Below are 24,457 nucleotides of genomic sequence, written 5' to 3'. Positions count from 1 at the left end.
GACACAATGAAACCCTGTGGGTGACTGTTACCAGAGTCAGTCCTAGTGGGAGCATGCTTTTGCATACGCAAAAGAGTATAGCCCTAAATATGGCTCCTGTTAGCAGAGCCCAGCACCGTTCTATGTACCTTTTGGGAGACATCTGTGAGCAGTGCAAAAACATTCTTGGAACCTAGGCCTAAGGTTTGGTTTACAGCAGGAAGAACCTTCCTTCAAGAGGAATGATTCCTGAAAATTCAATCTCCTCTGCTCGGACTTTGAGAGAACTCCAACCAGACAGTAATTCTGTTTCTCACACTGATGGAACTCATGGCCTCAGCAATGTGTAACTCCTTGTGCTTCACTCACAAAAACTCTGCAGCATTGGCTCGCAAAGTACTATCTGTTTTATACAGCATGTTTTGAAATTGGCCTTCCCAAAGTAAGTGTTCCCTGCCCTCTTCTGGTGGATGCGGTGTGATCTAGCATCTTAAAAGGGGCAACATTCAGTCTCTCAGCACCATCAGCAACTATACCCTCCAACACTTCCAGCTTAATGGATGAAGTGGGTTCCCCATCGCAGCAGTTCAGCCATTGGAGTCACTTGGAGATGATGCTACATATCAGCATACTGGAATTGAGGGTGACTTGCTGGGCGTCTTGACTAACTCACTGGCAAGGCAGTTCAAGTTGTTATGGACAACATGGCAGCAATGTACTATGTGAACAAGCAAGGAAGAGCTCATTCCCCATAGCTTTTCAAGGAAGCTATGGCAGTGAGAGACTGGTGCATTCATCATAACATGTACCCCATAGTCCTACATGCCTAGCAGATCAACTGAATTGGGACAGATGAGAACTGCTCAAATGGCCTCTAAAGACATCAGTGGCAGATGAGATCTTTGCTCTCGGGAGTTATCTGGAAATAGAGCTCTCTTTGACAAGGCATGGGAATGTGAATGACCAGTCCATCTTCAAGAACTCTGGCTACAGGTGAGTAACCTTTTGTTTATGCACTGAACTGGCAAAGATAAGAGATCCTTCTAGATTTTAGGATGTGTACTACTAACTTTTTACATTTGTTTACCTTCTTAAAATGATTGTACTAGGTTAGGATAAGGAGATCAGTCACACAAGTCAGAAAATTCAGAAGTTAAAATATCCATGGCATCCTTAATGTTGCTGCCTTGAACTAATATGTGATAGTTTTTATCTAAAGGTCCTATCAACATAACCTGGTGTTTGGCAAATAATAATTGAAACTGCTCTTTAAATGTTATGTATTTGCCATCATACCGGGTAAACTCCCCCTCCATGGCCTATTCTAGAGGTGCAAATAGGAGTGCCAAGGCAGCTCTCATGACTCCTGCCATCACCAGTCTCTGGGTAAGGATCCTTGTCTTACTCCCTTTTGACCAGGCACAGCTCCCTGCCATATGGTCTGATATCCCCAGCAAGCCTGTCTGCCTAAAGGCCAGTGCTTGTGTGTTGCTTTCTCTGTAAGGGCTATAACAGGTGTGATTTACCAGTAATCCAAATTGTTCTTTCTAAGCAAGCAGGTTTATTCTTAAGGTTAAAGTATTACAGAGAACACATAATAAAAACAGCAAACCGGTTTAAACACACATGAAACAGGAATCATCTGTCAGTCTTAGGGGGCCCTTATAAGCCAAAGTCCTTCCAGTCCTTCAGCAGGATTGGGGCCACTTGGACAAAAGTTCATGTCCTTTTGCTGGATCAGAAAGAAGACCCGGTGTAAGTTCAAATTCAGCCTTTTTATACCAAAAACACTTTTTTTGTCTGGTCTGCTGAGGGGGCTAGTACCTCTCTGGACTTGTCCACAACTTGAATGATTTACTTTAATCATCCACTGCTTTTAGTTTCTGACAGAACTATGGTAACCCTCACCCTCCCCAGAGTTTACTCTTGGGGGGGATTCTGTGTCACTGCACATGTGCATATTTCATGTGCTGCGCATATTTAATTTTTTTGTGTGGAAAATAGGTTCTGCTGAAAAGTTGCTGCAGTTCTGCCTTTTGCCCACCAGAGGGGTGCTGTGGCTCTAGAACAGAGCAGCCACTCCAGGCCAGTCCCATCTACAATAGGGAAGAGGGAGAGCCTACCTTTTTCACAGGGCCAGTTGGGGTAGGTCAGGAGTTGGGGGATATGGGGAGACAGACAGTGTGGGGCTGCTGGGGGGTCAATGGGCGCATAAGGATTAGTGGGGGAGGACAGACTGGGGCAGGGGCTGAATGGGAGTGGAGGCACAGGGCTGGGGAGGGGGGCGGGGAAGTGTAGGGCCACATGGGCCGGGAGGGGGTGGTGGGGTGCATGGCTATGGGGGAAGGGTGATGGCTGAGTGGGAGCACAGAGATACATGGGGACAGGGGGTGCAAGGACACATGGAGATGAGGGGAAGGGTCTGGCTGAGGGGGTGCAGGGATACATGGGGACAGGAGGGAGGGGTGTAGCACCACATGGGGACATGGGGGTGGCTGAGTGGGGGCACAGACACATGGGGACTGGGAGGGGGTGCAGGGGATGTCTGAGTGGAGGTGCAGGGACACATGGAGATGGGGCAGATGTGCCTGACTGAATGGAAGAGGCAAGGGCAGCCAGGGTCTGCATGGGGGACTTTCCCTCCCCACCCCGCAAAAAACCCTGTACCATACTTTTCCTACCCATACCCAAAAACCCTTCAAGTTCATACCCAGGCTCTTTCCTAGCAATTGCTGCTCTTTCCCTCAGCTCCTCCATTACCCCTTATTCCCCCAAGCCTTTGTACTGCTTCTGATGGGGTGCGGGAAATAAGGTTCTGTACTGTAGTTTAAATGAATTATTACTCAGAGTTCTGTATTAATATGACTAGTAAGGAATCTATTTGTCAAACATTTTCTGAATCTTTTTTGTTGTCTGTATTGTTACAGACATACTTGGTGACAAGTATTTTGAAAACAATTATTTTGATAATTTAAACAGTTGTGATTATACTGTTGTTTTGAGACATAAAATATGCAGAATTTACAGAATTTTTAATTTTTTGGTGCAGAATTCCCCCGGGAGTAAGAGTTGCATACAATCCCTGGCCCACAGTGATACATAAACCGTTCATAACCTTAATATAATATGGTCCCTAAAGATACATGTGGTTGCAATATCTGTCATGTGTGCATTACTGTATTATTTGTATGGCACTATTGATGTTCATGGCATTTCATAGTATGCTCAAGAATGGACAGCATGTAAGCGAGTGACAGACTTGAAGAGAATTAAATACAATTGTTAGAAAAACCCTGAGGTGGAGAACTGCTACTTCCATTGTCCCCAATGAAGATATTTTAGAGTTAGATCAGTGCATTGTTACCAGATTTGCCCGTTGCTTTGGGGTACGCTCATTTATTAGGGTTACTCTTCCGTGGGGGGACGACACTCTATAATTCTATCAATGTACTGTTTATCACTTGTGTTCTCATACGGAGCTCTACTTCTCCCTTCTGCAAGTTCCCTCCCGATTGGAGCTATCTTACAGGACCTAGGTTCCCCAGGACTGTGTTTTTCCAGCTCCAGAATCAGGTGAATACACACACACACACAAGTTAACAGAGCGTGTCTGAGAGGACCAGGTAAATCAGCACTCCCAAGCTGACCCCTTATATGCCCCTGGACTCATTGGGCTGGGTCGAGCGACACTTCCAAGCTGCCACCCTCATAAGCCCCAAGTTCAGCACGCCCCTATCCACACTTTCACACTACAGTTGTTCTGGTAGTAACCCACAGGATGTTTGGGTGCTGCAGGGATCTTTAGCTTAGGTACAAGGAGCGTTGCCTCAGAGAGAGAGAGAGAGAGAGAGAGAGAGAGAGAGAGAAACAACCAGCTTAACCATGAAAGTTATTTATTGCCAGGTAATAATCCTACAAGAGGAGCCAAACAAACAAAACAGTTATAATATTAAATCTAATTTAAATTTGGTTACAAAAGTTATGTTTAGAAAACTATAACTGATCACACAAGTCAGGGTCAGAAGGCTATACCGAGAGAGCTGGCTTCTCACCACTCCGTGAAGCTTGAATTGATCAGGGTTCCCAGGTGGTGGTAGCTGAGGGTCTGGAGTGCTGGAGACAGGCAGAGCCCCCAGCACAATCAGTCAGGAGAAGATGAAGTCCCAGTGGAACTGATGCAGATTTTGGATCCAGGCATCAGAGCATTTACTTGAGCATGGGTAGGAGTTTTTGTAGGGAAAGAACAATAGTTCAAGGGAGAACACTAGATTTGTTTGTGGGTAAACTGATGGCTCAAGGGAATATACCAAAGTTGTTTTATTTAGGCTAGACAATAGGAGCAGATTATTCCTGGCTATGGGTTGTGTTCCTTCCAGAGAGCTCACAGTGCAATCAGGCAGCTTTAGTATTTTGGATACCAATAAAGGATTTATTACTAGAATTGGTCTGATAACTACTGAGCTGGGTGTGTGCAGGGGTGGGTTCATTAACAGCTGGAGCAGAGATTCCCCATCATGCAGTGCTTTCCTGCTTTTCTGGTCCCATAGTTCAGTGCAGTTCTTGCCTTGGAATCTCTGTTCTCCATTCTGTATGCTAATGGAGATGCCTCCTTGTCCCATCTTAGATGCAAATGAGGCTAGGGGAATTTCCTTAATCCTGTCACCCTTGTCTGAGGGGTTTAGGTGTGTCTTCCACTGCCTTTTCGTTGCTTTTTGTAAGTCTTTCCTCTGGTTGGCTTTGGTTCAAGCAGAGGCTGGCAGGGGATTGGGGGGAAGGTCTTTAGTGAGTCAGACAGGCTGCGCCCTGATTCCCCAAGAACACAGAGCTGATAGGTAACACCATGTTCATATAGACTAAAATTCCCATTGATTTCAGTGGGAGCAGAGTTAGGCCAATCTTGAGTGCTTTTGAAAAATCCATCTCTGTGTGTGTGTGTGTGTGTGTGTGTATCTATACACCATATTTGTATGTGTGAATAAGAGCACAGCGTAACTGCTGCTGTCTGTTAGCAAAGCAGGAGAGATCACAAACTGACAGGGCACATAATATTTTGATGTTACCACATCTGAATAAATGTCAGCAAACCTTTTTGTAATGGAATAGTAGTATTAAATTGAACACACTCTTTAAGAATATTGTTCTTTCAGCATTGTTTTGCAACTTTGGAGAAATCATTTAAATCTGCACTTTCAAAAGTGTCCGACATGGGGTTCTTCATTCTTTCCAGACCCAATATGAAAGACGTATGACTTGATTTTCAAAGCTGCTGAGTAGCTAAAATCCAGCAGGTTGTCCAAAATGAGTGGACACTTGAAAATGTAAGCCTTAACCTCTGTGTAAAATGGGGATCCCATTTCGCAAGGCTGTTGTAAGGCTTAATGTTTGTAAAGTGCTTTGAGATCCTTGAAATGTGCTGTAGAAATCCTAAGTATTATTATCATCATCCATGTTGTCTCTGAACAGATCATGATCCATAAGATAATATATTGAATAAACAGGCTCATTAGTGGAAATCAAGAGTTTGCCACATTAACTGTTAGCTTCCTGGAATAACAATGATTGTGCATTGAACTAGATCTTAGTTTTTGTGGCACTTTATTACATTGTTTTCTGTTTTTAGATATGATCACACCAGACCATCTGGGTCTGGTGGTGCAGTGGGTACTGTGCCACCCAGCCTTTCTTCACCATCGTTCAACAGCCCTAACCCTCTGCCAGAGCATAATATGCCTGTAATCAAGAGCAAAACACATGAGCCTGGAAAACGCAAAAAGAGAACATTAGTGCTTAGGGATAGAGGTGAGTAGGAGCAGTTAATGTCAGTTCTCTTCACTTTTCCTGGCTTGCTGATTTTTAGCAGTAGTTCTGTTGCTTTCCATTATTTGCTTTTCATCACTTCCATTTCAGTGCTGGCTATAAAGGGTGTGTTTGCATTTGTAACATGGATAGGGCATAATCCTACAAACATTTATGCATGTTAGTAACTTTACTCATGTAAATAGTCAACTTTTGCCCCACACATCCCACTGATGACCTTCCGATGCCCCTCAGGCACCAGCATTAAGGGAGCCCTTCCATTGCTGATGCCCCAGCACAGAGGGACTGAGCTCCCACTTGCCCCAGACCTCCTTTTACTACACACATACCCAGCCTGGTCTCACCAACTGCCCCCCCACAAACCTCTCCCTCTGCGCATCGCCATTCACAATCCTCTGTGAGATTGCAGTGCTGAATTCTCCCTGTTGCAGCCCTGCAGAGCCCCAGATCTCCTCTGCTGGCCAGTCTTCCTACCCAGGGTCTCTGTGCTAAGGCCAGCTGGATAGCAGTGTCAGAGAACAGAAATAGTAAATAGACCATAATCTCTGCTTTTCCTTTCACCATAAGCTGTTTTATTTCTGTATGAGGGGCATAGCTTTGTGTTTAAATTGAAGAAGTGGACGGTGTCGGAGACGATGTGAGAATGAATGTGTGTAGGAAGTTTGGGGTTTCTGATTGCTGATCTCGTATCTAGAGGAGCCTGACAATTGTTATCTAGGGGAACCTGAAATTTCACAAAAGGCTTATTGGCAGGGGAAACAGGTGAAGGTATCAGAGTTAAAACCCCTCATATCCCCCCTGCCAACCTCCGCCCCCACCCCCATCCCAAAAAATAGAAAATTCAGTTGGTCAATGAAGGGACCATGTGTTAATTGTGGTGAGTGAATTCAATCACTTAAAATGTGAAATAGGACTTTAAACATGTTCTGAGTGAAAATCTGTGCAGTTTTAGCTTAGCTTCTATAATACTTAAGATGAAAATGCATGATATGCTGTACTTGGTATCTTCAAGCTTTACAGTGGGTAGTTTAAGGCTGTAAAGCTGGATAATTTGGAGATTGAAGCTGCTAAATACGTAAGCTCAGCAGGTGAAAGGGTTTAATTATTAACAAGGAAACTATAATTCAGCAGGCAACTGCTGTTTTTATGCTCCTGTGGTCTTTCATACTACATACTATGCTTTTTCTTTAAGATTTATGTGGTTTGAGTGAAGAACAGGTGAGACTCAGTACCGTGAGTGATCCAGTGTGTTGCAGTGACAAAAATGAAAATCTGGAAGTGAAGCCCCATTCATATTTAGAAGCTATTTGCAGTGGGCTCGAAGAAGATTCAGTGGCTGGAAGTTCCTATACTGACGGACAGCAGCTATGTCCCTATGCAGCAGCTGGGGAATGCCAGTTTGGTGACCGGTGTCTTTACCTCCATGGAGATGTGTGTGAAATCTGTGAATTGCAAGTACTTCATCCCTTTGACCCAGAGCAGAGGAAGGCTCATGAGAAGGTAAAGATTAACATAATTTAAACTTGGGTCTAAAACATGATATAAATATGCTTGTTCTAAAGCCCACAGACACTTGTGTGTTACAGGCTAACTTTAGTGCTTTATAGAGCATTTGTGTATATACTTATTTAATTTAGATTTAAAATAATTAAGAGACCTATTGAATGCTCTAGGCACCCAAACTTGTCGTCGATACAACAAAATACCAGCTGCATTAAAATAAACATCCAACAGGAATTCAGCCAGCCATCTGTAGAAACTCCTTTTCACCTTTTTCATCATTGTGGGAAGAATCCCCTTGACTCTCTCTAAAAACCCTCTCAAACAGATGGCTTTTGCAGCATGCCTAAAAGGTCACCAGGTTCTCTAAACTCTACTTGTACTCCTTCTTCTAGACCACACTGACCTGAGACAACCAACTCATTTCACATAGTCCACCACAGTGCAATCAGATGATAACATCTAGTCACTGCTGATATTAGCTGTAATTTGAGGTCAGGAAAGTTGCTGCATCCCACTGCTACTCTCCTGAGCCATCCAGTCCCAATTTGGATAGGATTTTGGGCTCAGTTCACTTCAGTTATATTGAGCTCTCTGTACCTCTTGTCGTCCAAATCTATTAATCAGAGGCAAGTCAGCTGCTCATAGTACAATTGGTTCTCTTGCATATACAGTAGCTTTGTTAGTAAAAGCTGTTTAATACACTTGTATTATAGGTAGAGCTGGTAGCACTGCATATAGCTAAGAATGCCCAACACTTTTCATTATAAGCCCCTGTTTTCAGCAGCTTATAACTTTGCCAAACTGTAACTGTTTGGCTGAAATTTTCCATATTGGGTATCTTCCCTCAAGCTTAGTTTTTTTGGAAAATTTCAGCAAAAATGATTCAGCTGTTTCAGAGAATGAAATTAGGGGAAAATTTATTAAAAATTCTTAAACTGTTTTGCTGAGACTCTCTAGGGCCTCTGCTTTGGAGCAAGGGCTTCGAATTTGGCAGGGAGCTTGCCTTTCTTAAGGATGTGGTTTTGTTGTTCCTGTGGAGGGGAGTGTAAATTTGTTCGTTATAAGCCTTTGGGGAAAAAAAAAATCTCATGTTGCACACATTCAATAAGGAATTGTTAGTTTGGCAGCTGAACTCTTCCAAGATTCCTTCTGTAGTGTGTGTGCTCCAGTCCAGGGCTGGTGTGTGTGTGGAGAGGGGCGAGCAGTCCTTTGCCCAGCAATTAGTGTGTGCTTCTGTGGCATGGGGCACTGGAAATGAGAGCCAAAGGCAAACACCTATCTCCTCAGTGTTCCCTCTGCTGGCATTGAGGCAGTATAGTGCAGGAACAGCATGATTAGAATGCACAGTTGACATGAGCTGGATCTGGGCCAGGCAGATGGAGGGGGTAGATTAGTAGTGGCAGCTGGTAGGAGACAAGGATAGGCTGAGTAAGGGGGCTGGGACTGGAATGAGGAGCCAGAGTGGGGAGACTGGAAAAACGCCTGTGGGTGGACAGGAGAGTTCAGGTTTCAGGGGGAGGAAGGGGCAGAAGGGTTTGTAACCACCAGAATACAGTTCCCTTCAGCATCTGGAATGGAACCTGAGATTCCTGAGTCTCAGTATTCCTCTGTTGTCAACAAATACCTATGAAACCCACTGGCAAAGCGTCCCTCATCCCCCTTTAGTGCTGGCCCACACAAAGGATGACAGCCCTACTGCTTCTATCATTTATTCTGTTGTTCAAATGGCTGAGGTCTGTGCAGTGGTTCCAGCCTGGCTGATGACCTATGGGGGTGTCAATATGATGCCACATGTTGGAATTTCTACATTTTGTTTGATTTAAGAAAAAAATCATCTAGGAAATTGCATCTAAAAAATTAACAGAATGTTACGGTTGTAAAGACAAGCACTCAAAAGTTACAAAATGCCTGGGAAAAGTAATATCACCTTGCTTCACAGGAATATTGTGAAAATAAATCCATGTTCGTGAAGCATTCGGATATCATAGTGATGAGCTCCCTGAAGAATTTAATAGAAAACTCCCTGAAGAAATTAATAATTCTGTATTAAGAACAGGGTTTAAATAGTGTGCAATAATAAGGCCTGGGGCCACACAGTGAACAAGCATAAAACAATATTGAAAGCTGCTCATTCAGTAAGCACCATAATTCTGTGCACTGAGTAAGGCCTGTCCCCTGTGGAAAAAACTGATTGTGATCATGTAATTAAAGGCTGTATCCTAATGCATACTCAAGGGGTGTGAATTACGGTTGCACAGCAATCTACATTTTTTGTGGGCTGGAATTTGCAACCTTAGTGCTCTTTTAACGTCTTTTTGGGGATGTTTTATAAAACAAAAAGCATGAACTACATTCTTAACGGAGTTAGGTGTACTAGTACTATGTTTTTTTCTTTATATGTGCCTTTCATAGATATTTGTGTTTTACAAGCTAGAAGCCTTGTGCAAATATGGCAGAGACCCAAAGTAACTCTTTGCTTCTGTTTTATGACCTAGATGTGCATGGCAGCATTTGAACACGAGATGGAGAAGGCCTTTGCCTTTCAGGCAAGTCAGGACAAAGTATGCAGTATCTGCATGGAAGTGGTGTATGAGAAACCATCAGCCTCAGAGAGAAGGTTCGGAATCCTTTCCAATTGTAATCACACCTACTGTTTGTCCTGCATCCGGCAGTGGCGGTGTGCCAAACAGTTTGAGAATCTAATCATAAAGTAAGTATATGTTAACTTTGTGCTCAACCAGTGGGACTTATGTCCACCCAGATCACACTGTCTATTGTAGCTTGTCATTCAGGTGTTCTCTTCTATAGACTTTTTGACTAGACACAATGCTATCACTTTCATATCAAACTAAGTATGTTCACAAAGAGAAATTCTATGGCCCTAAAAATGCTAGTGTGTCCAATACAGAGATTGTGATGAAAATCCTGACTCCACGTGCCAAGGAGGTACAGTATCTTAGGCCTTGTATACGCTACAGTGGTAAGTCAACCTAAATTATGCTACTCCAGCTACGTGAATACCATAACTGGAGTCGACGTAGCTTAGGTCGACTTATTGCGGTGTCTACACCTCGCTGCGTCGACGGGAGACGCTCTCCCATTGACTTATTTTACTCTTCTCGTTCTGGTGAAATACTGGAGTCAACTGGACAGCACTCTGCAGTCCATTTAGCAGATCTTTACCAGAATCGCTAAATCAACCCCCGCAGCATCGATCACAGCAGCCTTGATCTCTGGTAAATGTAGACATGGCCTTAGTTAAGAATTGAAAACTGCTGTCACCTTATTTGTACACATTCAATTACTGGATTGCACATAAATTCTAACTATTGTCATGCTCACGCTGAACGCTCATTTGGATACTCTATTGATCATGCATTTATTCTGTATCTGGCCAATGCCTTTGTTGTATCTGCTGTCCTAGCTCCTATATAAGTGCATTTAAAGCTTGATTCTCTTCAGAACAGAAATACAGGAAAATTTAAGAATCCAACGGATATCACAAAAGAGGAAACTTGCCTTTTCCCCTGGAACTCCTTAAACTACAGATGTCTCAGGGAAAACTTTCTGAAAAATATTTTCCATTCTTATAGTGAAGTGGGTTGTATTCCCCATGTCCTTCACAAGGAATTTGCTACAGTGAAATTTAGCATATTGGAAGCTGCTTGTAGTAGAGTAATGCTCCCGATGGGCATTCACTGTGAGAAGCTCAGTCTGTGACAAGAAATGAGGCTGCCAAATGGTTTTCGCAATCGTTCCCCCTGAGCCAATATTGACAAATGTTTTCAGCATTTTCAGAAAGTAGATCTGAAACTCTTAAACTACTTGTGACCTCATCAACCTTCTGAAAAGATATTAGGAAAAGGGAATGGAAATAATTTTAAAAGAAGTTCTGGCTGAAAGACTGGATGGTTCATTGGGCTGGTAATGGGACATAAAAGCCTTTTGCCAGCTTGTTGGTAGTCACCAGAAATTATCTGATGGCTGTTAGGTGTTCCCTGTGAAATCACTTGGGTTCTTGATCTGGTTCTAATGAACGTGTCCATCTCACAAGACCACTAGTTAAACTGGCCTGCTTATTGTAATCTTAGTAGGCAGGCCAAGTATCAATCTTCTCCTTTGCCCTATTTTGCTGCTGTAGTTCTTTTACAGAACAGGGATGGAGGTACCTGAAAAGTGCCTAATGTGGTTTGGATACCTTAGGTTTCAAGGAAAAAAATCATGGTCTGCACTGATCAGGAAAAGCATGCTTTCTATTCAAACACTGATTGAACTGTAGTTTAGACCAAACCTGATTGGTTGAACTGGTTTACTTCAGTTGAAACTTTAATTATAAAAACTTGTAAGTACAGTATACATCGGGGTGGGCAAACTACAGCCCATGTCCAGCCTGTCAGACCTTTTAATCCAGCCCTCGAGTTCTCGCCAGGGAGCGGGTTTGGGGGCTTGCACCCACTCCATGCATGCGATGGAACTGTGCAGCTTGCGGAAGCAGCAGCATGTCCCCCCTCCCGCTCCTACACGTAGGGGCAGCCAGGGAGCTCCACATGCTGCCCCTGCCCCGCAACTCCTATTAGCTGGGAACCAGGGCCAGTGGGAGCTGGAGCTGCAGGGGTGGTGCCTGTGGATGGGGCAGAGTGCAGAGCTGCCTGGCCAGCACCGCACCTCTGCATAGGAGCCAGAGTGGGGACATGCTGCTGCTTCCAGGAGCTGCTTGGAGTAAGCGCTGCCCAGATCCTGCACCCCTGACCCTCCTCCCATTCCCCAACCCCCTGACTCAGCCCTGATTTCCCCCTCCTGTCCTCTGAATGCCTCGGTCTCAGCCCAGAGCACCCTCCTGCACCTCAAACCCCTCATTTCCAGAGCTCACCCCTGCACGCTGAACCCCTCATTTCTGGCCCCACCCTGGAACTTGCACTCCCAGCCCAGAGCCTGTACACCCTCCCATACTCTAAACCCCTCTGCTCCACCCTCAGCTGGCTTCTGCACCTCAAACTCCTCATCCCTGGCCCCAGCCCAGAGCTCGCACCTCCATCCAGAGCCCTCACCCCTTCCACATCCCAACCTCCTGCCCCAGCCTGGAGCCCCCTCCTGCACCCTGAACTCCATTTCTGGCCCCACCCCAGAACCTGCCCTCACCCCCAAGTTGGAGCCCTCACCCCCTCCTGCACCTCAACCCCCAATCCCCCAATTTTGTGAGCATTCATGGCCTGCCATACAATTTCCATACCCAGATGTGGCCCTCAGGCCAAAAAGTTTGCCCACCCCAGGTATACACTGTAATCAGCTATGATACGCTTTGATGCTTCAATATGAAAGATCCAATTCCCCTTTCTTCACTTGCTGTTTATGACTAGTTGTTGAAAAATAGCTATTCTCAGCAAGGTGTATGTACACTTATTTTCTGTTCATTACCCATTTAAGATCCTGCCCACAGTGCCGAGTGACGTCAGAGTTTGTAATTCCTAGCGTATACTGGGTAGAAGACCAAAACAAGAAAAATAAGCTGATTGAGGCATTTAAGCAGGGAATGGGGTAAGTTCACTAGCCATAATTATTTTTTGTTTTTCTTAAATAAACTGAAAAGGTTGTAGACCATGGTATTCAGTAGCCTCTTTTTAAAATGTTTTCTTTAATACCGTACAAAACATACCTTATGGAATGTAATTGTGTGTGTGTGTGTACATACGTACACACACACACACACACACACACACTCTATTCATATCCAGTGACTTCAGTGGTAGTTGAAGGAACTCGTATCTAACTTTGGTTTTCCCCTGAACATCATGAATTTAATTTTCATTTCAGTAAGGCTAATAGCCTCTGAAAATATCCCTCATGATTAAATTAGAAATTCCCCAAGCTCCAGGTGGAATGTTAATAATTCTACTTTCCAAAATTGGCTATTGAGGGTATTTTTGTTCACTTTCCAAAACTACATTTAGATAACATCTGCTGATTTTTATTACTCAGCTATAACTACCTGGATTATCGTACTCTTGTATTGTTGAGGGGAAAAAACCAAAGTTGTCACTGAACTGACTTTTATGATGGTTGTTTCTTTTTCTCTAATCAGTAAAACTTCACAGGGTTGTTGAGGGATTTGTTGTTGTAATACCATCTGCAAATGTAAAAATAATTACATGCGTGATAAGTTTTATTGAACAATTAGACTTGACTGGTGGTCAGACCATTGGAGGTATGCAGTAAAGGATGGTGCTATATCAACCTAACAAACCTTTGCTTGCTCACTTGTCTGTGATAAATGAGTTTTTTTGATGGGAGGGTAAATTATCATTACTACTTTCATTATCATTGATCGCCATTATATAAAGGGTGGGTAAAATAAATCTTTGTATTGGGCTAGTAAATTTTCAACCCATTTTGGAATGCTAAAAGCTGAGTGATGATATACTACCTGAAGTGCATTAATCCCCTGGAGACACACTATTTGCAGTGCTTGTTCTGGAATGGTTCCATAAAAAACCTGGGTGTTTACGTGGCACTGTCAACAAGTGCGTGACATACATTTCCAAAGCACCCATCATGTTAGTACCTGGGTGCTTCTTGTTCAATTCGCCTAGCATGGGGGAGCATCATCTTTCACAAGAAAGGGAGTTTAGAGAAGGGGCGGTGATGGCACTTGTGTAAGGGTTGCTTGCATTCTTTCAGGAAAATATTAACTCTCTCTGTTAGTAGTGGCCCAGGAGATCCCTTCTACTAGCTTTGATATAACAAGAGGGCAGATATCCAGTTTAGAAATGGTAGTGTTGAGTTGATCTCATGAGTCTTGTTTTTATAGCAGAAGACATGTCTTCGCTCATAGGGTGGTCTTCTGATTTTGGATGGTGTTTCACTGTAGATGTAGGCAGAGTTAAGCTATTAGGGTGACACTAACAGTGCCTTTTTTATTCATTCAATTTAAACACTTTTTAAAGTGTAACTTAAATTTAGAATTTCCTGTCTTCTCAATTTGTTTAAAACAGAATGCTATTTATTTATTTTTCCTGTGGTTCTGGAGGCCTAACTTTAAGACCAACTCTAACTTAATTTTGTCTGGGAATTTCAGTAGGTTTTGCCAGATTCCTGTGACACCCTGCCTACTCTGCGTTTAGTAAATGCATGGGTTTTCATCAGGATATCTATAATGCTATAAATCTGGATTATAATTGGACAGACTTTCTAAGATATGCCTGATGCAGCAGTTGTGATGCCAACCTGGGAATGCCATGTTCACTGGTCCATAACTCTCTTCAGGATCAGAAGTTCTGCCTGAATCCATGAGGTTCTTGTGCCAGTAAAGAGACCACAAGAATGTCTTGTAATTCATCTAATTCAAAAAATCCAGCCACTATGGACCCCGAAAGAATCAAAGGCTAACTAGTGCTTGCCACAGCCAAAAACAAATTTAGTTTCTGATCTGATTTTTAGATATCATGAGCTTTTTTAAAAGGGAAACTTCAAAGAAGTACTAACACCTCATTTAAAATAAACAAACCACACAGCTCCAAAACACATTTTTGATTTGCCTTCATAAAATTCTATCCTGGTATAAAATAACATGTGAAACTTAATGAGAGTAGCTTCAATAGTAAGCATGGAATGAGAAAAGTCTCTCTCCAAATACAAGCTGTTAAAATCATTGAACAAAATCTTGCCTGCATTAATTTCTTGGACTATTACTACTTTGAAATCCTTTAATATTTTTTTCCTATTTCACCGCTTTTGTCTTTCATTGAGCCTGGACATCATCTCCTGACTCGTTCACTTGTATAATCTGTAATATTTGGGTTGCAGGTGTTAAACAGTTCTGATTTTTGGTTTTGCAGAAGCTAAATTTTGGACTTAATCGTGTAAGTGTAAACTTTTGAAAACTATATTTCATTTTAAAGGTACAAATAGTGAGTGATAGGCAAGACAGTGACGTGGCATGTATTTATTAAGTAAATCTTGATAGCTGTTTCTATTCATTACTTCCAGCAGGGGTCTCTGTAGACAGTTGAGAATGCAACTTGATGATGCAATAGAAGTGGAAAAGTAAGATTGGTAGATTATATTTGATTTAGATTTAGTCTGTCCTGCAGTCTTTTGCAGAGATAACCATGTAAAAAGTAGCTTATTTTTAATTTTTTTCTCTATCTTGTTCTTCCTAAGAATACAGTACATTGCCCATATGACAGGGATGAGTTTTCCATTTCAACATTAATAACTGCATAAATATCAGTGACATTATGATCATAATCCAAAGTATGGCATGGTGATTTAAGTGCTAGAATAGTTTTTAACCACACTTTTTGTACAAAAAATCACCTTTGGGCTAAGACTAAACAGTGAATTTTTCAGTTAGTAAGCACTGTGCCTTGTAGTATTGGGTCTTAAGGTTTTAACTAACTAGCTTTCTATTAGAAGACCCAGTGTAAAATTTTCAAAAGCAACATAAGAGTTTGTCTCATTAAAAGTAAATAGGACTTAAGCAACTTCGCAAATTGTATCCCAATTCTAGGTAATACTTAAAATTTCCAGGCTTTCAAATGGGTGAACATAACAGTGTTTGGTAGAAATTGCATAAAGACACTACCTGTCTGTTTACATTCAAATTAATTTTAGCAACATATCAACACTGCATGGACTATTCACATATCTTTAGAGAAACCACTACTTAACATCATTTCCAGAAATGCTGTCATTTGGACTGTAAGGCCTTTCTTTGCTCAGCCACTGAAATGTTGATGCCACAGGAAACTGAAGGCTGAGTGGGGAAGGGATTTTTAAAGTTCCTTAAAACATCTATGTTAGAGCTGTGCCTAGCAAATATTTGGAAAAAGATTAAATGCTGCCCCTGCAGTTAAGGTGTAGGCCCACAATTTACATCCTGAGAATCCCAAGAAGTTTACCATCAAAACCAGAGACTAGACTTGACATTCTTGAGATCTTCATTTAAAAAAAAAAAGCAGGAATCCCATTGTGTAAAAGTGAAATTATTTGCAGATCATTTTAATGTTTGTAGGACAAGAAACAGTACCTACATATCTGTACTAAGTCTCATACTGTTACTATTTTCCAGTTGAACCTTTTGTATACATGCAGGGTATAGTCTCGAACAGTTTTTTAAAAGAGAAGTCTTTTTCCAGCAACTGTGTATGTTCTTAAAGAAGGAAGAAGTATTTGTTGTGAAGATGGTGAACTTCAGTTTAGTGCTACTGCAGTAGCGCACGGTCTACTAAGAAGAATTCATTAGCTCACATCTCCATTTTTGGAGTTGCTGATGCTGTACATTGTTTGAAGTTAGGCTGGTGTCTGGTTTGGGTAGAGAGCGGGCCAGAGCTGAGGCTGTTTGGGTGACCTCAACTGCAAGGTCATTTTAATTAGTTGAGTGAGCTTACCTGCATGCCTCTGTGGATTACCTTTTTTTGTTTGCCTTTAATTTGAATTTTCAGATCTTCTGCAGGTTCCCCCCACACCACTCCAAAATAGAAAAGTAAGGATAGATATTTGAAGCCTTAATCCAAGGTTAAGTGTAGTGCCTGGCTCTCTCTCTCTATGATTAAGGCATTTTAACACATGGTTAGATGGGTACTTCTCTTAGACAATTGGAAGTTCATGCTGTAAATCACTTCAATAGCAGTTTTCTCAAGGAATTAACTCTTACAGATAATATAGAGGTAATCAAACATAACTTTTTGAAAATTTGCTTAAACATCAGTTTACACAGGTAAACTTTACTGATAGGTTTTAGTAATGTAAAATAAGTTATTTATACTGAAAATATCCATTTCTTAGCCAAGGAACTCAGCAGGCAATAGATAATCTCTAAAAGAGTCATTCTTCATTAAAAGTTTATTTAAAAAAAAAACCACACACCAAACAGTGGTAGAACAAAGGAAAGCAGCAAGTCCTGGAAAATGAAAAGCAGGAAGTCAAGGCCAGTTGTTTTCTACTGTAAAGCCAAATATACTAGGTATATTTATTACCTCTGCTTGCTTTGTAATTTTGACACAGCTTGTTTAAATATAGTATCATGGAGCCTGCTTGTTCAGCTGGTCCTAATCCATTATATTACAGTTAGGTCTTAAACAATTGAGTTACACCATAAATGAATATTTGTTTTGTAAATCTAAATTATTTTCTCTCATGGTTTTCCTTTTCTGATTTCCTCCAATAGAATGCTTGTTTGTGAAGAGCAGGATTGTTGACAAAGTACTTAGTTGTGTCACCAGTTTAAAACCATTGCAGATTATATGTCAAGAGTCTGCTGCTCATTAAATTGTTTGCTGGCTTCACCTGAATCAGCTGAGCAATAAAGCTGGTGGAAATTTTTCCAATTTCTTAATCTACTTTTTGCTTTAAAAAATGTGCAGGAGAGGGAGGACACTTGATGGTGGCTTTTCAACCAGTTCTAGTGTTCAGTTGATTCAGGTGTAGAGCTCCTCAGCATGCTGAACTCTTTAGTACAATTCCTGTTCTTCATAAAAGGAGTTTGTGCTTTGTTTAAAGATCCATCTTTGAAAAACACACGCACAAGTGTGGAAAAGTGAAGGGTGACATTTCCCCAAACCATTCTTTGGTTGTACAAGAGGGGAAAAACGATTTGGCAATAATCTGACTGACTGCTGATTGTATATAACCACTGGCGTTCGAAAAAACAAACTTTCAACCTACATTTCTCCAGCAATTAAAGTTAAAATTTGCACTTGCTTTCAAACATTTTTACTTAATGTAGGTCTGTAGTGAAATGTTCCTGTTACCGATTTATAGATAACATAACTTCAGTTAAAATCCTTAGACTTGAAGTACATAAAAGGACGTGTAGTTCTTCAGCTATCCTTTAGCCAAATTATAAAGTACATTAAAGTGATCAGAGCAACTTTTTGTCTTAGTTTGTTACTGGGAAATGTAACTTCTTATGTAGCAAAGCAGGTTTCTTAAATTACAAACACAGATGAAGGATTATTCTGGTTGCAATGTTAAAGTGCATGTTTTATGTTAACTTTTCTGGTGAGATTGATTCAGCTCATAAACTGAGTGCCTCCTCCCACCATATGTATAAATTAAAACACTCAACTTTTGTTTTCATTTTATACTGAAGGTTAAATAGTGCTTTGGATTCCTTTCTCCCCCAAAGGTATTAACTGAATGTGATGATTACTAAGGTTTCCATTATTGTAGTTTTGAAGGAGTAAACTTGACTTCCCCTGAGTTTTCTACTTCAGCTGTTGCTGTGATCATTGCAGTGTCATGACTTGGCTTCACCATCTAGAACAAGAGTTGTTTTGTTGCTTTATGATGTTAAAGATTAGAGTGCTTAAATGTAGGTCAGCAGGGACTGAGATCAGTACAGAGTATTGTATTCCTCAGAGGGATGAGCAGGTCTCTTTGCTTTTAAAAAATCCTTTCAGACACTGCAGTAACTGTATTTTTTGATTCTGGAACCATTGAGCTGATCCTGCTTGACTGGGAGAAGAGTCATCTGATGCGGGACTTGCTGAGGAGGTGATAAGAATTTTAAAAAATGGGTAGATAGCCCTGGAAAAGCTGCTCAGTTCACTCTCCTGTCCCCAAGAAACAGCTTTCATTTTTACCATCATCTAAAGGAACTAGTTACTCTTTCTTTCAGGAAAAAGGCTTGCAAATACTTTGAACAAGGAAAGGGAACCTGCCCATTTGGAGGAAAATGCCTTTACCTTCATGCTTACCCTGATGGGACACGAGCTGAACCTGAGAAACCACGAAAACAGCTGAGTTCGGAGGGGACTGTGCGGGTAAGCAGATATTTAGCCATTCATTTGCTTGAAAGCCCCACTTGAATATAAGCTGCCCTTTTATAGAAGGGCATGATTTCTCTCAACTGAGGCAAATTTAAGAACTTTGTTCTAAAAACACCTTTTAGGCACCCAACTTGACACTGATTGTGAATTTGCCTGAAAACCAGAATGAGTTTCTTTAAACATTTTTCAAGACCTCTGAGCTCAGTGGGGGAACACTCATTGTACTCAAAACCTCATCTTTTAGCAAATTCCTGATCCTGTAGCTGTTGCTCACACCTCCCATTGTCTTTGATGGGAGTTACACAGGGAGAAGTATTGCAGGCTCATTTAAGCTGCAAAAATATTATGTGCAGGAGTTAAAACAGATGAAGTTAAGACCAGCTCAATGGACCATGACTCAGCAAAGAATTGTAGAAAACACTGAGGGAGTTGTCCAGGCTTAGTTAGCTCATGCCTTTGTTAGGCCTGCTAATTTCAGCTGTGTATGTGCACCTGTATATAGCCTGTCTAGGTGATCATGAAAATAAGAGTGGGAGCTGTTCTCTAAATAACGTGACATTTCATGTGTGGAAAACATTGCTGGTGTTATCTCCCCTTCCCAAGCTGTTGGTAAAGCCTCCTCTGTATGTGAGCAACACACCATGACCACCAGCTAACAGTAAGAAACAATTCCTCACCCCTTTATTTAGGCATAGCCTGAGCTGGTCTTCCCCTTTTTTTTCCTGAAGTTGATCATTAAAACTTGATGGGAGAAGTAAAATAAAGTATTTTTGACCTGACTGCAGTTATACCAGTGTACAGTCTTTTCCCAAAGCATTCTCAGAATACCTCAAACTGACCTCTTTATTTCTGTTTTCACAGTTCTTCAATTCTGTTCGGCTTTGGGATTTTATTGAAGACAGAGAAAGTAGGACTATGCCCCATGCTGAAGATGAAGTGACAGAGCTTGGAGAGCTTTTCATGCACCTCTCTGGGGCAGATCAAGAGTCTGCCACTCCTCAATAAAGGGAACTAAGGAACAAAAGTTGTTTTCTTCTGTACAAGTCTAGCTACTTACTTGAAGGTTTTTATAGCAAGCCATGTAAAGTAATGTGATTTACTGGTGAGGTCCTTGTAGAACTTGTATACGAATAATAATACAAAAGGATATTAAATAAAAGTACGGGGGAAGGAAGCTTTGGGGGTGATTTTGTGCATACCTCTTAAACAGCAAGGGCCAAGTTCAATTGTTTGCAGTGTTAGGCCCAGGAGAGGTAATATCTTGTCTCTCTGAAAGTAAAAGGCTGCATAGTGAAATGCACTAGTAGTATAGCTAGAACAGATAAAACCTAGTTAAAGTTAACCTATAAAGTGCATCTCCTTAGGAAGACATGTACCTTGCTGAATTTTCCAGGCTGATTTGCCCAAGACATTATTGCAAAAGCCCTAGTCAGAAAAAAAATGCATAGAACTAACTAGAGGTGCTTGGGAGACAACACTTCAGGCAGCCTTGTTCCCACCACTATTTCTTAGGCATTATTTCTATATGCACACACCTTATGAAATGCCATCAAAACAGTGCTTACTGCAGTAAGTTCATCCATGGACTGATCTACACAGACTCAAGTTGAGCTGACATGGTTGCAGGTGTGGCTATACCTGTGTTGTAGTAGAAATCCTGCATTTTGTGCAAACTGAAAAAAGAACCATAGCAATAAGTTAGGATAATGGGAAGTATAAGCAGGGTAATCTTTGACACTAATTGATTGCAACTAGTGTAGTGGAGAGTGATTCAAAACTGCAGATACATGCAAGAATGATCAACATTCTGATCCATCATTTTTACTGATTCTAGAATGAATTAGACTGGTCTGTAATTCAATAGAACATGTTGCTTAAGGCCCTAGAATTGCAATGATCATTGTCAATTTAACTATCTACTGGATTTCACTTACAGAAGCAAAATAAAATTATTTATTCCAGATGCAATTTACATGCATCCCTTTGTCAGATTTGAGATGAAGTTATATATCTTAGTCACTAAGAAACCAGAAGCCAAAGAGATCAGTCACTATAGTGGTACAGATAACCTCTGCATGGTTGCAGTGGAACCCTTTACCCCTACTACTGCATTTATTACCTGAGTCATCCTCAGGGTTCTCAGACTTATGAACTGAAATCAGGCAGCAGCAGTGACCAAAAAAGCAAGTACAGTACAGTACTGTGTTGAAGGGAAAGTTTAAAAGATTTGATAAGGTAAGGAAACTTTCTGCACTTGTTTCATTTAAAAGCAGCACTTTTCTTCTGCATAGTAAAATTTCAAAGTTGCGTTAAGTCAATGTTTGCTTGTAAACTTTCAAAAAAAGCACCATAATCTATTTTTTAGAGTTAGGAACAACCTCCACTTCTGAGGTTCTACTCATTCTAATGGTGGCAGCTGGCTGCTTTCACTTTTGAGCTGAGTAGGTCTCTAGTTATATGTGCTCTAGCCAGAAGGTACTTCCTTTCTGGCCTCTGCTCTAAGTTAAAAGGGAGAAGCCAGAGCATCTGTCAGTGATTCTAGGTATGTGTACACATATGCACCTATTACTGATTGATGGAGAAAGGTAATTACTTTCACTGACGTTGTGCTAGCTTATTCCTACAGATGGTGAACTTCACAAAAGTGAACGTGTCTGGCTGAAAGTTTAGATTAAATGGACAGAGTAAACAATGAAGTGCCAGCACTGCAGCCCAGAGGCTCTCAACCTTTCCAGACTATTGTACCCCTTCTAGAAGTCTGTCTTGCATACCCCCAAGTTTCCCCTCATTGAACTATTTGCTTACAAAATCAGCCATAAAAATACAAAAGTGTCACAACACACTATTACTGAAAAATTGCGTGTAACTTTCTCATTTTTACCATATAATTATAAAATAAATCAATGGGAATATAAATATTGTATTTACATTTCAGTGTATAGAGCAGAATACATAAGTCATCATATGACATTTTAGTTAGCTGTGCTGACTTCCCTAGTGCATTTTATGTAGCCTGTTGTAAAACTTGGCCAATATCTGTATACATTGATGTACTCCCTGAAAGACCTGTGTAGGGTGACCATTTTTCTTAAAGTAAAAAGGGGACAGGCTGGGGCTGGCTCGGTACCACCCGCAATGAGGCTGGGGGTGAGCTCTGAAGGCAGTACTGCCCACCAGTATCGAATTTCTCTGGGACAAATTCCCGGTTTTGGTGAAAAAGTAGGGAGGGCCAGGATAGCTGAAAAAGGGGATATCCGGACCAAAACAGGATGTGTGATCACCCTACCTCTGCGTACCCCTGGTTGAGAACAACTGCTATAGCCAACATCTTCAGTATAAGAAGTTTTTCAAACAGAGCTTCATGTACGAAGAAAGAGCAAGTAAAGGGGCACAGGGAACAGGTGGAGACATAGATAGTTAATGACAAAGAGAAAGCTCACACTTACTCCCCTCAGAGGCAGCCTTCTACACCCAATTTAGGATATTGGGATTGCATATTTAGGACAAGCCTGAAGATTTACATGGCCTTCATTAGGCACCATTTTTATCCAAAATAATATGTAAGTTTCAACTATCTGTTCCACAACTAGAAAACGTGCAGTGCTGTCCCTTAGTTGTAGCTCAGGATACTAAACTTAATCTCATGGAGAAGGTTGTAATTTAACTATGTCTGGATAGTAAGATCACGATTACTATGAATCTTTTCCTGTGCCAGGCTCCTCCAAGTATTTTTGACACATTTATGTTTCTACTTATTTTAATGCCTAGAGCCCCCATTAGAATCAGGTCTGTACAACTACAGAATAAAATGGCAGTTCCTGTCCCTCCAGAAATTACAATCTAAACTGAGAAAAATAGCAGGAGTAACAAACAATGGGAGAGAGAATGAAGGAAACAGCAACGAGAATGTATGCCAGCACAGACAAGTTACATTCAGCAAGATGGTCATGCTTGTTGTACTGTAAGATTAACAATGTAATCAAGACTCCATGCCAATCAGTCATCTACAGACCTTCAAACATTCACTTTTTGTATACAAACAACTGTGCCACTACCTTTGTGACTTCTTTTCAGCATTCTGCTGCATGTCATTAGTTTTGCATTATTTCCAGTACTGAAAAACAGCTCCTCCCATAAAAACCATATTATAGGTAAGCAAACTGCAGCACTGTCCTGCTTTTGCTTGCTTTAATTTTGAAATCCTTTAAGCAAGACAATTCCTTATTTATCTTTGTCAGCAAGGAGGCAGGAGATGCCATATACTGTAGTATTTATTAAACAAGACAACTATGGCTAAATTTTCAATGTCATCTAGGGAATTTTGATGCCAAATTTTCATTAAAATTAGCATCCAAATCCCCTTTAAAACATCTCAGCATACATTTCGTAGGGGCTAGCTGGAACCATGACTTGGTGTAGCAGCCTTTTGCTCCTGGAGTAAAATGTTTATTACAATCAAAGTTACACACCCCTTAATCTTAGGGTAAAGACTTAGTTACAAGTGAATCTGTTCAGTGGCTTAGAACTTCAATTATTCCTTTTTGAAACCTGGAGCATGTGGTATTTTTCCAATCCCCTTAGAATTTTTTTCTTGTAAATCATCATATTTAAGGACTGGTCACTGTAGAACAGAACAAAAAGTTTTACTCTTATAGTTCATACTGTGTTACCAACAACATGTTGTGGATTAGGGTGAGACTTAGAAGTTGTCCCAATGATCAAGCTGAATTTAACCGAACGTTTGAACGTTAAGGGTAATTTCACTTCACTGCTCGTTTAATCTTTGTAATGCTGAAATTTTGTAAGGGTTATACAAAACTACTTCAACCTTAATGTTAAGCTAAGGCTTTTTTATGTGGCAACAACATTTATTCTGGTAACAAGAACCTTGCTGATCTGCAGGGAGTAAAAATTAAAAAAAGTGTACCTCAGAATTTGTCTGCTCCTTTGCTTTGTGTTTCAGTAATTCTCTCCGCATTCATGAAGGCTTTGGAGTAAATCAGCTGATGGAATAAGAAGCTGAGGGCAGTAGTCTGGTGCTGGCAAACAATTTGAAAAACTGAGTAGAGAGGTTTGCATAATTCACTGCAGAAGAACTACCCTTTAGCTAATTATTCCCACTTCAGCTAACGATGTGTCAGCCTAAGGAATTCTAGATGGCACAGTAGAAGCTCAAGAGTTATGAACACCAGAGTTATGAACTGACCAGTCAACCACACACCTCATTTGGAACCAGAAGTACACAATCAGGCAGCAGCAGCAGCAGAGACCAAAAAAAAAAAACCACCACCAAATACAGTACAGTGTTAAACTACTTAAAAAAAATAAAGGAAAGCAGCATTTTTCTTCTCCATAATATGGCTTTGAAACTTTACTAAGTCAATTTTCAG

The 24,457-nt window shown here is 41.1% G+C and overlaps 1 protein-coding gene across 1 annotated transcript in view; it reads left to right on the top strand.

Moving 5' to 3' along the window:
• The window catches only part of MKRN2 (makorin ring finger protein 2), a 27,399-nt gene extending 2,942 nt beyond the window's left edge, over positions 1-24,457 (top strand). The window contains exons 3-8 of the mRNA XM_074958136.1: positions 5,600-5,778; positions 6,989-7,296; positions 9,795-10,009; positions 12,724-12,834; positions 18,917-19,061; positions 19,929-24,457. Coding sequence (XP_074814237.1) covers positions 5,600-5,778; positions 6,989-7,296; positions 9,795-10,009; positions 12,724-12,834; positions 18,917-19,061; positions 19,929-20,072 — 1,102 coding nt within the window. The 3' untranslated portion in view covers positions 20,073-24,457. The remainder of the gene's footprint in view (positions 1-5,599; positions 5,779-6,988; positions 7,297-9,794; positions 10,010-12,723; positions 12,835-18,916; positions 19,062-19,928) is intronic.

This window comes from Natator depressus, chromosome 7, assembly GCF_965152275.1.
Source record: "Natator depressus isolate rNatDep1 chromosome 7, rNatDep2.hap1, whole genome shotgun sequence".
Classification (NCBI taxonomy): domain Eukaryota; kingdom Metazoa; phylum Chordata; order Testudines; family Cheloniidae; genus Natator; species Natator depressus.
The sequence above is the reverse complement of the archived record's forward strand: the minus strand, read 5'-3'. Positions and strand labels throughout refer to the sequence as shown.